The sequence below is a fragment of the Morus notabilis genome, unplaced genomic scaffold (assembly GCF_000414095.1).
Source record: "Morus notabilis unplaced genomic scaffold, ASM41409v2 Scaffold99, whole genome shotgun sequence".
Lineage (NCBI taxonomy): Eukaryota > Viridiplantae > Streptophyta > Magnoliopsida > Rosales > Moraceae > Morus > Morus notabilis.
Window position 1 is genome coordinate 2,049,181 of NW_010362482.1, and position 16,072 is coordinate 2,065,252.

General features: G+C 34.8%; 2 protein-coding genes and 1 non-coding gene across 3 annotated transcripts; 1 reads left to right on the plus strand and 2 right to left on the minus strand.

The window, feature by feature from the left end:
• Window positions 1-1,240: 1,240 nt before the first annotated feature.
• On the minus strand, window positions 1,241-4,456 carry LOC21410435 (cyclin-D1-1). The gene is made up of 6 exons (XM_010102212.2): window positions 3,726-4,456; window positions 3,275-3,361; window positions 2,342-2,440; window positions 2,034-2,235; window positions 1,785-1,915; window positions 1,241-1,664 (listed from the first exon to the last, which is right to left on the minus strand). The coding sequence occupies exons 1-6, from the start codon at window positions 3,981-3,983 to the stop codon at window positions 1,440-1,442; spliced, it is 1,002 nt and encodes a 333-aa protein (XP_010100514.1). The 5' UTR covers window positions 3,984-4,456; the 3' UTR covers window positions 1,241-1,439.
• Window positions 4,457-10,962: 6,506 nt separating this feature from the next.
• On the minus strand, window positions 10,963-11,036 carry TRNAV-AAC. Its single transcript has one exon. It is a non-coding gene; the product is annotated as a tRNA-Val (tRNA).
• A 104-nt stretch (window positions 11,037-11,140) lies between these two features.
• On the plus strand, window positions 11,141-13,308 carry LOC21410436. Its single transcript, XM_010102213.2, has 4 exons — window positions 11,141-11,769; window positions 11,866-12,073; window positions 12,353-12,928; window positions 13,037-13,308. The coding sequence occupies exons 1-4, from the start codon at window positions 11,208-11,210 to the stop codon at window positions 13,122-13,124; spliced, it is 1,434 nt and encodes a 477-aa protein (XP_010100515.1). The 5' UTR covers window positions 11,141-11,207; the 3' UTR covers window positions 13,125-13,308.
• Window positions 13,309-16,072: the final 2,764 nt, after the last annotated feature.

Here is a 16,072-nt window from a genome sequence, read left to right on the forward strand (position 1 = left end):
GGGACCTAGCCCAAGTCCCTTCATCACTTCCATCTTTGGCGGGCTTTACCCTTCACATAATAATTCCATAGCTTTTGCCTTTTCATAAAAGCTCTTTTGATTTATATATGTATATATATATATATATATATATATATATTTTATACATCGAGGGTAATAAAACAAACCGCAAAGCTACAAAAGTCTCCATTGTCAATCACGTGCCATGCAGATACCAAGTAAGTAAATCAATAATAATATTCCAAAGAGAGAAATCTATTTTATTATTATATTCATCATGATTCCATTACAACACGCATGACGGCCCCAAAGACCTCAGTATCTTTTTTTTTTCTTTTTTCCAAAAAAAAAAGAGGAAAAGGCCAAAAACTTCGGCCATGTGAGAGGTTTTTTTCATTTTCCTCTCTCCCAAAAGAAATGAACAAAAAATTGAAAAAATTGAAAAATATAAAAAATAAAAAAAAAACGTGTGAAGCACGTGTGACCGCCACCGTGCGAACACCAGTTGATCGAAGAGTCCAATGACGACCAGTATAGTTAACTAATAAAGGCCAATCTCGTGGCCACTATAAGAGGCAGTTCCCGCCAAAAAAGCACTCATACACACGTGTGTGCTTTACGCACCTATTGCTTAAGCACACATACCACTCAAAAAAAAAGTTTTAAAAAAAAGGTATTCATGGAGGAGAAAAAAAAAATGGAGGCATTAATCTGTCTTTGAATTTTGGTTCATCTCTCCCATTGAAAGAGGCAGAATAGGGACCTATAAGATGATTGATTAGATGAGAAGCTTGACTTTATAGAATCCCAAATTCCCAATCCATGGACTTGCTCAAACTTCAAAGTAGTGCCAATGTATATATAATTATATAATCTCTCCCTCATTTTGCCAAACATCTTTGATGAAAAACCTAACAATATCACCCTCCCAATTTTTATGGTCCCACCAACTCCACCACCCTCCCTTTCATTCAATAATCAATGCTGCCTTTGAATTCAATCACTCCCCACTTCTTTAAACACTCATCCATGACTCCACTATTAAAAACAGATCTGTCTCTGTCTTTTCCCTCACTTTTCTTTTCTCTTTTTTTTTTCCCCCTCAAGAACACCCAAAATATTAACAAACAAATCCCCCTCCCTTGGGAATCTGCAAAGCCATTTAATGATATGGAAATTCCCACCTAAAAAAATTAATAAATCTACAAACTCACCAAACCTTTCTCTCTCTCTCTCTCTCTCTCTCTCTCATAAATACATTATATAAGATATATATATATATATATTATACTATAATCTCTACACCATCACTCAAGTCAATATTATAATCTCAAAACCCTCCAAAAAAATATTGAGGTTTCTAGACAACTTGGGGCCACCATTCCCCCCACCCCCCACTTTTTCTTTTCCCTTATTTAATTATTCCCTCCTTTTTCCCCTCACTCGGAGTTTCCTTTGTCATCATCTACCCATAAGCAGTTATTCAATTTCCTCCTTTTACAAGATGATGACGAGGATGACGAGGATGAGTCACTAGTACTTGACCTCATTCTGCCCCGAATTGTAACTCGAAGCTGCGGTAAGATTTTTGGTGTCTTTTTCATCCGGCAACCACTTTCAAGCAAAATATCTTTCATTAGCCCGTAGCATCCTATTATTTTCTCCTGCAAAAAAAAACAAAACCAGCTTCCAGCTTTATACGTGCATGTTTTCGAATTGGCGCGAATATTGTGCTTTGTTTAATTATCATAATTAATACATTAACATTAGCAAATTAAGCTTACTTTGCTTAATCCATCACACCATGATTCAGCTTGCTCCGCATCAACCATTGAGAAATTAGGGATCTCGTTGGCGGCGGAAAGTATCGCCGCCGCCGCAATGCATGACGGCCGGTATTCAACAAAGCTAGCCTCTGCAAGGATAAATGTACATATATGCTTTTAAACTATATATTATGATACGTTAGTTAGCATGCGTTGCATATATGTATAATGTGTAGATATCCAATGTTTATTACGTTAATATTTTACCTTGGATATTGGATAAGATAATTTCTGTGGCGCGTGAAATAAGAAACCCAGTGAAAGTCCCGGTGGAGTCGAGCTTACATGCAAAGAAAGCGATGAAACTGAAGGGTGTTATGGATCTTAGCCTCCAATCCAACACACTAAGAACAAGAAGCTCCATTCTGCGGATCGTTCGGGGTTCGAAAATGTACTTTGCACCCTCAATCTATATCAGGATTAAGCATATATTTAATCTAAATTAGTCTCTAATTTAAATCATTCAAATTAAAATTTTTATTTCGGATCATTTTATTTTATATATAAATATACACCTGAAGATCCAACAAAGAAGGAACCAGAGGTTCCTCCATTTTTGCAGCCAATGACAAACAAGCAACGGATAACAGTTGCAATGGCCACCCATCCGAGTGCTGTGAAAAAAGTAATATTATTAACAAATTTAAGAGACAAAAAAAAAAAAATATATATATATATATATATATATACTTAATAAAACAAGGATATTAACAGATCATGGTTGTACTGTAGAGCAACCTCGTTCATTTCACCGATTTGAGTTTTTAATTTTAGATTTTTACAGTAAAAAATTATTAGAAAATGTCACATTTAACTTTTTCTGTTATAGTGAAAAATTCTCAAAAAAATGTCACATCTCAACTCGAACTTTGCGAGGCAAGATTTCCTTGGTTTTTCTCTATTTATTTCGCACAATGTGGGACGTGATGAGACAAGAATAACAAAGTTCACACAGGCATAATTAATATGGTAGTGTACTTTTACACTGTTGTTACTAAAAAGTCAAGAGGCAAGCAATTCTTGAACAAACAATTGGTTGGACTTGGCGATCCATATCACAATAGTTAGCCACAGGGTTCTTAAAACCAAACCCACAAAGGACTACGTATAAGTACTGTGTAATTAGTATCTTTATATTTATATTGTACGTGGTACGTACAGATGTGCAATATATATTGCCAATAATGCCCTTGGCACCGTAATTCTATCACTCCCACTGTACGTTGCCCGTCATTCTCCTACTATGCCACTTTTTCTGGGTTTGAAAAGTCATATATAATTACTTAACTTTCTCCAAATCATCAAAAAGTAAAAATATAACTACATTTACATATTATAGTTATTAACTCCAAGATAATTAATGTAATTAATATAATAATCTATGTTCGTTCATTAAACCTTGATATATCAGACAATCCGCGACAAAACTGATTATAACGGAAACTCACCGGCAAGCGGCGAGAGTACAGGAACCGATCCAAGTAGTTGACGGAGAGATACGCCGTCAGCGGCTGAAAACCGTAGTAAGAATGGACCTGCAAAACGACGACGTATAGAGAATTAAAACTTAACCGTATAAACAGTTTCGTCACCTACTCGTCACATTAACATTTCGTAATCTTAACGACTTATAACAGCATTTAAAAAAAAAAAAATACAAGGAATCCGTTAGACCGTACGCGCGTCGCCAATAATAATGACCTCGATCAATATGATTTTTCTTACAGATCCGACGGTGTTAAACAGTTTAAAAGCCGGAGAATGAAACAGTCGCAGATCCGTGGCATTACTGTAATATCAAGCAACTCAAGGTCCGAATCCGATTATTCATTTTTTTCCCTTTAATTTTGTCGAGAAGGTGATTAATTAATTTTCTCGAGAAAGTTTTAGGGTTTTTACCTTGAGAATCCATGCAACGGACAGAGCTCGAGCGGAGGCGTCGAAAGGGTGAGAGCGAAAGCGGGAGAGGTAATCGACGCCGGGGACGAAGTTCCTCTCGTCCTCGATGAAGCCGGCGATGGATTCCTCGCTGCAATAACTTTCGACGGAATATTCCAGGTCAGAGAAGCATTCCGCCGGCGAGTACTCCTCCGACAGGATTCCGGAGTCCTCGCCGCAGAGAAGGTCGGAGAAGCATTCCGAGCACGACACCGACATGATCGCCACCGATAAAGGCAGTTCCTCATAATTCTCTTCCCATTCTATACGAATTGGTTTATAGCCAGAGCGATTGCGAAAGTCGCCGGAAACTGATCGGAGAAAAAGAGAGAGAAGAGGGAGATATAGAGAAAGAGAGGTATAGTGACAGTGTGTGACAGTGTGAATAAGAGAGAGAGAGGAGAGGGGTTTGGTTTGGGTTTGAAGGTTCTATCTGTTTCCTGGGATATAAAAATGAGAAGAGTTTAGAATTTTCTTTTTTTTTTTCTTTTTTTTTAATTAATGTGTCTGTTTTGAGATTGGAAAAGGATAGGAAAAAGCGTGGGAGATTTTCAGTTTTTTCTACCCGGGAAAAAATTGAATTCCGTTTTGGGGAGAACGGAGGAGATTTTTAGTGCTGAGTTATACATTACGAAAGCATATATATATTCTTAAATGCTATATACATAAAGTTCTTTTTTTTTTTTTTTTTTGTTCAGATATAAGAAAGTTCAAAGTTGAGAGCTTGGAAAATGTTGGATTTAATTAGTTAAGGTTTTACACTATAGTGTGCGTGATAGCTGCCGGGGTTTTCATTAGCTTACCCACGGGTATAATTTGTATCCGCTTCTCGTTGTGCCACGTGGTCGAAATGAGGAAAATTTCTTGATGTTAGTGACTTGTACTCCTTCCCTACTCTCCAGCATGTAGTTAACTACGCATACGGTAGTTCTACTTATATATCGGATAACGTAAGTCTTATTCAGAAAAAAAAAAAAAAAAAAAAAAAAAAAAATGTCTTCTCTCTCCCCATTGATTTGTACATTATAGTAAACTCAATTATTAATAACTCAAGCTAAAAAAGAAAAAAAAAAGAAAAAGATATTCCTATTGTTTATTGTGTGTCAAAATAGCATATATATGTGCCCGTTCGGTTCGCTAATTCGAGTTTTTAATTCGAGTTGAGATGTGATGTTATATGAGAGTTTTTTATTGTAGTAAAAGAGTTAGATGTGACTGTTTTATATATATATATATATTGAGTTATATATTTTCGTTCAATCCATTAATGCAGGTCATATGCTATTCACCTTTCAATCTTTTTCAATCCCATTTTCCCATTGGAAGAAGAAAAACAACAAAAAAACATGAAGCGCTCCAACCTTGTCAGATCCATTAACTTTTTTTTTTTTTTGGTAGATATTAGCTGTACATGTCTAATGTCTTTGATCTTAAGACCAAACATATCTCATTGGCTAAACTTACTAAGACTGTTTGGTATTATTTTCAACCCTGTAATCTTCGTCGTACACGTGTACAGATAAATCTCTGATTAGATATCTATTTGGAAATAGCACGTAACAGTTCATTACTATTAGCTTAAATCTCACACTTTTTCCCCCCCCTCTCAAATTATAGCACAAGAGATAATTTGGCGTGTCTTGTGGATCTTTGGTTACACATCAGACATAACGAAAATGATGTCAAAATCTTTTCATAAGGTTTATATCATTATTTCTAATTTGTTTTTCCTTTGCTATTTTTTTTTTAATTTTTTTATTTGAAATGGCCAATGGAAGGCAATTGGGTGTCACTGTGATTTATCAAAAGAATCTAACTGCATCTATGAGATTTTTAAGCAACCAACACAAAAATAATACAAAAACTTTGACAGTTGACAACCCCGCAAAACCATCTTGTTTCTTTGTTTTATCTTTCTTAATTTGGCCACTAGACACCGATGAAGATTTTATGTAAAATGCCTTACAAGATTAATTTTTCTTTTTCAAATTAGGCATATTCAGATTGATTTTTTATTTAATACTTCAACTACCTAATTATTTATTTTATTGTACAAAAAAGAAAAGGAAAGTGAAGGAAAAACAACGTACATTATTCGATGGAGCAAACACAGAAGATGAGCTATCAACATCATATACTCCCCTTCCATAAAAATTGGTTCATATTCATGTTTATTATTATTATTATTTTTTTTTTTACATTTTATTTGTTTTTTTCTTATTGGGTTTTTTCGCAGACATTTATACATAGATGCCAACGTACTTTGGGGTTGGGGGCCATATTCCAGAGATAGACTCGACCATGATCCTGAATTTCCAAGTAAAAGTAGTTAATTCATTTCAATAATTGTACCGACTTATTGTTTTGGGGTCTTCATGTATTTATGAAGCAAAAAGTAAGTAGAATTTGGATCTGTAATTAAATGGAAATCAGACACAATTTCTGGTAAAAATCTTCATGTTAAATGATTTTCGTGCCCAATGATTCCATTCAATTAAATGTCTAATTAAAATTGCTCGGTGGTCAAGGTATTTAATTGGAATGTGCTTATTGCTTATTTATTCATAGGGATTATGGATTGATTTTGTAACCATCACGTAGGAACTCAAATCTCCTATTTAACTTTTGACAATTCAAATAATGTATGCCCTATAATTTAATGGACTCAAATGGAAAAACATGTATAAACTAGTTAAAAAATATTTTAATTTATGATTGGTTAGAAATTATTTGGACGACAAAATTAGATTTGAGAGCTAAGTTCTCTCTCTGAGACGTTTAGTTGAAAACGAAATCTTGTTTCAATATTTTTGTTTCTAGTTAATGGAAGTGGAGTAATATTGACTTTTCAAGTAAATAATGTAAATTATGGCCAGCAGATAGTACCTGTTACCTAATCACAATTGAAATAAGGGTGAAATCAGGATATATTATTATAAAGAAATAAAGTAAAAAGTTTTCTACATTTTTGAATAGATGAAATGATACCCGAAAACTTCCTAACTTTTGGTGGAGCGTGGCCATGATTTAACAGATTGAACTCATTCGCGTAAAGGCTGTGGATAGTTTATGTAATGATAAACTAAAGCAGCCCATGATATCTCTTCCTCTTTTATCTCATGGGCCATAATTAAGATTTGAACTCTTGAAAAAGTTGCATCTCTCTCTCTCTCTCTCGGCCATGATAAAACATTTTGAAACTCTTGAAAAGTAAAAATAAATATGTGAATAGTTTAAAGTATTCACGGTTAAAGATATCATATCATCTTCCAATTAAAGATGAAATAATTAAATTCACTTTTGACGTCGACGTGTGTTCGGCTTTGTTTTTTTACTAATGAAGGTGGTTTCTCCACTTTTTAATTTTAATTGTGTTTTCCGCTTAATTAGATTGTTTATTAATAGTGTGAGTTTTTGGTCTGGTTAGAATTTTATCTATGTCATACTGCTGATGTCTTCTTTATATGGGGGTTGTTGATCTCTCTTTTAAGAACATGAAAGATTATCTTAATGAGAGGGATTTTTTTAAATCAAGTCTAAAATGTACTCATTATTAGTGTGTCGAAATTTTCTCTCATTTCTAACGTCTCTTTTTTTAATGGGTCATTAGTATTGTATTGTGTGTTTTGTTTCTTTGTTTTTTATTAAATACAAGTTCCCTTTAAAAAAAAAAAAAAGGCTTGCTAAATGCTTATCATTAAGAACCTTTTTAGTAGGAGATAAAAGTGGAAAGAAGTAGATAGTAAGGGAATTATATATTATTTAATCAAAAAAAGAGGGAACTATATATTAGAGTAATTTTGGGGATTATAATTGTTTGGAATGAGATAATAGATTGAGTGAGTAATTTTAAACCTTTCAAATAATTCCCAATTTCAGTCTATCCGCAAATAAAAAAAAAATAAAGGAAGGAATAATGCCAAATACTTTTTTTTTTTTTTTTTTTTTTTTTGCTAATCTAATGCCAAATACAATTACTCGCCCATGTTATACCTTTATTTTCTTTCCATTTTCTTCTCTTCCTACCAAATAAAGCGTAAATGTCACGTTTGTCGTAGTGAGAGTTGTGCTGTGGATCTATAAACTCACGTTGTATCAGACTAGCTATATATAATTAATAATTCACGTTTCATATCCAATTACGGATGTGAAAATTTGGATATGGCAGTACTTTTCATTAGATATTCTCTTTATTCCTCTACCGCGTTTGGACAGGGTTACTAGAGTGGCCTAATATAGTCTGTCCCATGACATTATCATTATATATATACACACATATACATATATGTACATTGTTACTTAGTGCACATTTGGTTTATGATATCAGAATTATTCTCAATTTACGTATTTTTTATGAAAAAAAAATACTATAACGAATCACAAACTATGATTCGAACCATAACACGAATACTCATACTAAACATCTTATTAATAAAGTGGGAACATCGTTTTCAGCACTGTTTGATTCCCTCTATATATCTATTTTGGCCTTGTATTATTTGTCGCACACTCTCAAGACACAACAGCATAATACAGAGCTGGCTTTATGTTTTTTCTTTCTTTTCTTGCAAACTTTTTCATTTTCACTTCATTTATAAATTTTTTAGATTTTCACAAATCCAGTCTCGAATCCACTTTTTTGCTAGATCTATGAATTAATGGACAAGTTTGAATTGACTGAGTTTATTAAGTGATCAAATAATATCAAATTGCAATTTTGTTCTTAGACGACCTTGGGATTTTGGTATAAGTTTCTATCAAAACTTTAGACTTCCGATAAAAGAAGAGAAAAAATTAATCAATAGGACCCATAGTGAAAACCTTGGTTAGTGATGGAGATTAAGGAACTGTTCCGAGCAAACAAGTCTAAACTTATTGCACCGTGCCACCTTTTATTTATTTATTTATTATTTTTTTTCTTCTTATGAACGACATTTTGGGCTTTACTTTTGAATGTTAGGTCTATCTATACTATTAATAAATCATAGTGCAAATAATCATGCAGTTTGTGAAAGTAACAGCCTATATATGATGCTCTAGTGACTATTATGAAACCTACACAATGTTAATCAGTCTTCACTATATATGCTCTAAAGTCTAAAGTTTAGTAGCTGCAGTAGCTTGATTTGTTTCTTAACCCTTAATGCATCAATAATGCAACATTCTTTTTGAAGTGCCTATTAACTGATTAGATTCTACCTAGAAGGCTTTATTGATAAGTTTTTATTATGACGCGACGCACTTGTTAAACATACATCGTTTTATGAATGGTGCTACAAGATAAAGTGATAAACTAAAAAAAAAAATCTTAAAATGACTTTAATTATCTATTTAATTTCTATATCATCTGTAAGCATACGTAATTTTATCTGATTAGATATTAAATTCTCTCATTTATACTCGTCATAATCTATCAATCTATGAATTGCGCTACAAGGTAAAGTCATAAAGTAGAAAAAAAAATTTAGATGACTTTAAGCTCGTTCGTTTCACTGATTCGAATTTTGTTACAGTAAAAAGCTTTAAGAAACAATCACATCTAACTTTTTACTACAGTAAAAAATTCTCACATAAAATCACATCTCAACGCGAATTAAAAACTCGAATAATCAAACTAAACAAGCCCTTTAATTTCTCTTATATTTCTTCTTCTGTTATTTTCAATGGATAGGCAAATGATATAATAGGACGATATACTATGCCATGATCTCCTCCATGTCCAATCTTCAATCTCTTCATTGTTTGGCAGCCTCTTCAAGACTTCAACAACATTATTGTATAAACGAGTTTACTTTTGCTTGGATTATTGTATACATAAGTTGAACCGGAAACAAAATTGAAAGAAAACATAACAAAAAAGGCATTCGTGTATAAAATTGAATGCAAAATATTTGTGTCATGGAACTGACAAAATCGGCTTGTCCATGGTTAGAGCACTTTCTTCCTTATATGTGGGCATTAACCAATTAAAAAAAGTTGACTCTTAGAAAGACTCTCTAAACATGATTATTTGTATTTGATCATAAAACAAATATCAAAATAGACTAGGAAAAAAAAAAGGCTTTAATTGGAACCTAAGTGGATAAAGAAGAGCAAAGCGGATGCAGCCAAAAAAGAGAGAGAAGATTTTAATAAGAAAGTTGATCCATACACATAAAGTAGATGGCAACAACAAGCATGCCTGAGATTAATGGCCTGGTCTATACTATTTTAATTAAACCAAAACAATAATGTGTCACCTACCAAACAGAAAACTTAGACGTTTCACGAAATAATATGTATTGTGGCCAAAGATATTCTAGACTTGCCCATCAATATTGACCAATTATAAGAGGCTAAGGCAATAACTTTAATATTTTTATTTATTTATTTTTCTTTGGAGTTAAAAATTTAAACTCAACTGTCATTCAACTTGATTATTGAAAGATTCTAGACCCAACGGATAGCGCCACTTACCTAATAGCCAACCCAAAACATGTTGGGAAACATGTGTGGCCCAGCTTTCAGGCCCAAGATTCAAGAATAGTACTATAGCCATGCCATGTTGGTCCATCTATCTGTCCTAAGTTTGGTCGTCTCTGTAGTGTTGTGGTGCTTGTAAGAGCAAAAACAGTACAATGTTTTCGTCTACCAGATTTTACCAATTTCGTATCAAATCAACCAAAAAGAGATCATCAGTTTGTAGTACGTGATCAACTGGCAGAACGTAACGTGTCTTCGGGGGAAGAAACAGGCCTGGCTTGCAGTTTTCTCCGCATTGTTTGGTGGGTTTGACTAACTAATTCATTGTGGTCACTACTACAAGATCATTGTTGGTGATGTACTTACGTGGCGAGAGATCGAAGCTGCCACGTTGACAATGTGGACCCTAATTATTCTCTCTGTTTCTTTTTTACCATGCAATCACCGTTAGGATATAACTGTTAAGTTATTAACAGATATATATATATATATATATATATATACTTTTTTAACTTTTTGTCTTTTCTCTAAACTCTTTGATTAACACTAGCTAGCTACACAACCAATAGAAAAGAAACCGCTAACATAGTCTCATCGTACATATATTTTTACCTAGAATGAAGTTAATATTAAAAAGGGGGAAAAAAAAAAGAACTCCTTGTTTAGGCACCTAATTGAAATTTGAAGCTTGTTGTTCATTAACTTGGATTAAAAGAAGTTACAATGAAAAAATGAATGGCGTCGCCCGGACTCGAACCGGAGACCTTCAGTGTGTTAGACTGACGTGATAACCAACTACACCACGACACCATTTGATGGCCATTTGACCACTATTTTACTTAACCATTTGTTAGTTTAGTTCAGTTTTTTTTTTTTTTTTTGTTTTTTGTTTTTTGTTTTTCTTTTCCAATTCTCAATCCCAAACCGATACTGAAACAGCATAGCTCTGTTGCTGTAGATGTTAAGGAGCAACGGAGAAAGATGCCAAGCACCGGAGGTTTTCCGCTACCCTGCAATTCAAAAACTCTCCTCACCAGTCACACCATTACTCCCACTTCATCCTCTCTCGCATTTCCCTCCAAAACCCACCTCAACCATGTCCTTCCAACCCCAACCCCCTCTACCGATTCTCCACTCTTCCCTTCTTCACGACAATTCCCTCACACCCACCTCGCGTTTTCTTCTTTTCATGCCCAGAGACGCAGCAAAGGATTCATAGTTTCCGCTTCGAAGAAGCAAGGTAAACGTGGGGGCCGCGGGGTCCCACCTCTCTTGGAAATGGAAGGTTTTGACGACGAAGAGTTCGGCGAGGACGACGATGAGGACGGTGATGGAAGCGTGTTCTTGCCGTTTGATAAGATGAGCGAGTGGCTTGAGAAAAGGCCAAGTGGGTTTGGCGAAGGGAAAGTCTACGACACTTCGACTGAAGACCAACTGCTCGAAGAAATGCGGCAGAGTAGACTGGCCCAGGCTGCTAATCTCGATAACCTCAAAAACGAGCCTGCCAAACCTGTTTCTAAGCAAGATGATGGAAAGAAGAATGGTTTATCTGTGATTCATAAATTTCTTGCATCTGCTTTGTAGAAGTTGGCAAAAGTACTGAATTCGCTTCTTTTTTTTTTCTTTTTTTTTTTTGTAGGTAATGAGGTTGTTCCGAATGGAGTTAGAGTGCGAGTGGTGAACCTTCCGAAAAAGAAGAACGTGCGTCGAGATTTGAGCGTTGCGTTCAAAGGGGTTCCTGGTTTGATTAGTATAAACCCGGTGGTTTCTGGAAACAAGAAGACCAGGGACCCTATCTGCAAGGGTTTTGCTTTTGTTCATTTCAAGTCTCAGGAACACGCTACGAGGTACATTAAGTTGTGGAGAACTCCTAATTGATGATTTATAAATATATTTGATAAGGCTACTTTTAGTAGGATGGAAAATATGGAGAAATAGAGAGTGACTTTCTCTTATGCTCTTATTGTATTTGGTATATTATATATACATATATATATATATATATGTATTTTTTTTTTCGTTCCTATCAAACAAGTTCTGAATTACATATGAGCTTGCTCAACATTGCCAAGTTTTTTAGTATGCTTATTCTTATGAATTGTAATGGTAATCCTTTGCTGTGACAGGTTTACACAAATGTTTTCTCGGCAAACTATTACTTTTGGAAAAATTCAGAAGCAAATAAAATGTGAGATGATGAATTCGCAAACATCGGATTCTGCTCTTGAACAAGCATCAGCAGACAACATCACCCATGACTCTCCTCATCTTGAAGTTCATGGTTTGAGTTCGAGAGACGATCAAAGCCAAGATTCTGAAACAAATGATTCTTCGCTGGACAAATGGGAGAATAGCGCCTTCGTCGAGTATGATTATGATGAACCTGCTGATGAGCTTCAAATGGTAGAATGGGAAGATATCAGTGAGAATTTGGATTCCATTACTGTCCCAGAGCTAAGTCATAGTGATGATGACTCTGAACAAATGACAGAATTTGAGTCCATGGGAGATTCACTTCCCTCAAATATAGATAGAATCCAGGCACTCGAGAACAAGCTACTTGCTAAAGGGAAAGAAGAGAACGTCCCCGGAAGAAATCTACCTGTGAAAGCTAAGGGAAGGAAAAATCCCAAGAAAAAACCAGCTGGGAAAGAAAAAGAAGTCAAGGTTCCAAAATTTGACGTACTAGGATCTGCAAAAAGGTTAAAACTTGTTATATTTCTTGAACGGCCATTGAAATAAGGCCTCTCTTCTTTTCCGTTTCTGTTGTGGAAATTGCATAATGTTGTTGGTTCATCAAAATCTTGCAGGTTAAAGGTCAAGGAGAAGGCTGTGCTTACTGATGTGTTCTCTAAATATGGACTAAAGTCTGCCGTGGCTTCCAAGAAAGAGAGCTAGTCATGGGAATGTGATTTAAAAATTGATTTGGTAATTACCATATGAGAAGTTTACCAAAAATATGAAGTGTTAACTGGATATGCTCAAATGAGAATCTCACCTATATGTTGATAAACTTTTCCAATTTTGACATATTCTTCTCTCTTTAGATAGTCTTTTGGAAACAAATTATGTGTTTTTATAATAAGTTATATTTTGCTGATGCCAAGTTTTATGCAAACTTTTTCAGCACTGTTTCGGTAGAATTTGCTCACATTCCGACTACTATTACTCGTTTGATTCTTCAATATTTGAACTTGTATAAGCTCCCATAAAATAGGAAAGATGAGGGTTCCTGCAAGAAAAACTCTTTGACGCTCAAGTCAACAAAGCAATCAACTATGATAAAAGAAGTTTATATCCAAATCCAATGACCAAGAAAATTGTACTTTTTCCGTCGCGTTCACCCTATGTATAGGCTTGCAGGTGCACCGAAAATGTTTATGTAAAAGAGAGAAAAGAAGAAACCAGTTGCAGGTTTGTCCTAATCAAATGCAAACCGTAAACGGCGCATAGTTCCAACTAAAATTAGGATAAAAGATTAAGGCCTTGTTCATTAAATTATGACTTAAGTTATAGGGAAATAGTAAGAAATATACCAATATGAAAAGCTTAAGGCCTCGTTCGTTTCGATGATTCGAGTTTAGAATTTGAGTTGAGATGTGATTGTATGTGAGAGCTTTTTACTGTAGCAAAAAAGTTAGATGTGATTGTTTGTGAGAGCTTTTTACTGTAGCAAAACTCGAATTCTAAACTCGAATCAGCGAAACGAACGAGGCCTAAGAAAGTGTATAGGCCAACTTTTAGTTATAGAAATTAATAGGTCATAACTTGTCAAGTTATGATTCATAACCAGATAAGTTATGGACAAACTTGTCAAGTTATGGTTCATAGCCAGACAAGTTATGAACAAAAATCGGGAATAACTTGTCAAGTTATGATTCATAACCAGACAAGTTATGAACAAAAACAGTAATGTGGCCTATTTATTAACTTATGTAAACTATTGGTCTATTAATTTTAATTCATCTTAAGTCTTGGCTTATTTCCCTCTTTCTCTCTAAGTTATATTGCTACAATTCTCTCACATAAATTTAAATTTAATTTTTTTATTACAATAGTTTTCTCTCACATGCATAACTCAAGTCATGACTTGAATTGTGTAAATGAACACACAATGACTCAGTACAAAAAGAATGCAACGAATAATAAACGACATGAAAGAATGAACAGAACGGTCATAAACCTAAAAACAACAATTTCACGGAGACGACAGAAAACTTGAAACGGACTGTGCATTTAGAAAGACAACAAATGATGAAGCGATGACAAACAGAAAAGAGACCCGAAAATAAACAAAAGCTGAAGCTGAAACGGCAGAAGCCAGTAAATAAAGATAAAACACGGGAAGCCAGTAAATGAAGATAAAACACGAAAACGACTGAAAAATGAAACGATAGAAAATGAAAAAACGACGAAAAAAGATGTCAATGGAGCAAACGACAGAAGCATGGGAACAATAGCTGCTTAAAGCAATAGAAAAGCAGGGAAGAAAAACAACTGCAGAAAACATAAAAAAAAAATGGAAAGACAGTAAATAAGATTTCAAGATTGGAGCAAACGACAACAATCTAAAAACAATAAGTGAAAAACGACAAACTAGGCCAGACTCGGGACAAACAGTAAAACCTCAAACGACAGAGGAGTGAAAACGACAATAAACTGAAACTTCATAAAATGACCAAAGGATGGCAACATTCAATAAAACAATAGAACATAAAAATAATTGTAGATGAACACAACATCAAAACGAACGGATATACGATCTATGTGTAGAAACGACAGAAAACGACGTTAGAAACAAAGAAAACCGCAAGAAACAAGAAAACAATAGCATACATAAAAGTAAGCGGCGTGAAACTTAACCGTGATATGGACTGTAAGAAAATGATAACAGAAATCTGGGAATACACCGATCGAATAAATGACAGAAAAAGCTTTACGAAGATATAAACGTGGAAGACGACGATTACAGACGACAGAAAAATTTGAAACGACGGCAAGTGAGGAAACGACAATGTAGCAAAGGCAAACTTGACAATGAGTCGATGACAAATAACAACAAAATGACGACAAATTAGGATTAGAAATGACACGGGATTTTAAAGAACATTGAAACTGAAACGACAGAGACACGCCTTTTTTTTTTTACTCTTTACATCTCCTCTAAATTAAAATTTATTATTGTAAAATATCTTCATATAAAATGACAAAAAACACCTTAAAAAAGTGACAAATAAACACAATTATAATAAACTTAATTATATACTTAAATTTTATTACAAAAATAAAATTAATCATAGAGGTTTTTTTTTTTCTCCCCTCATTCCTTCACATACTGATTAGTGCATGAAAATGCACCATAAATATTGCTTTTGATTTATATAATATTAAAATATTTAAGCTTTAATTAAACAATTCCATTATTTTTATTCATAATATTTTTAATTGAAATTTGTCTAGTTTTTGCTTAATTATTTGCAGATAAAAAGCAGTGTAAAAAGCTACACAAAAATAAGCCATGAAAGCCATGTTTTCAACCACCCGGAGCCAAGCCTCAGCCAAGCCGCACAAGGCAATCAGAGAGAGAGAGAGAGAGAGAGAGCGCCGCTGATTTGCCCGTGGGTCCCAGCTCGCCTGCCTTCCCCACTCCATCTCGCGCGCGTCCCCAGCATGCCCGTGCCTCAGCTGGCGCGTTCCCTGCACGCAGCTTCAGCGCGCGTCCAACTCTCCCGCATGGGTCCCGCACCTGCGCTGCCAGCCTGCTCCTTCCCTCTGCGCACGCCAGCTGTCCGAGCGGGTCCCAGCTGTGTCCAACGGCCAGCTCCTTTCCTGCACCCTGCGCGCGC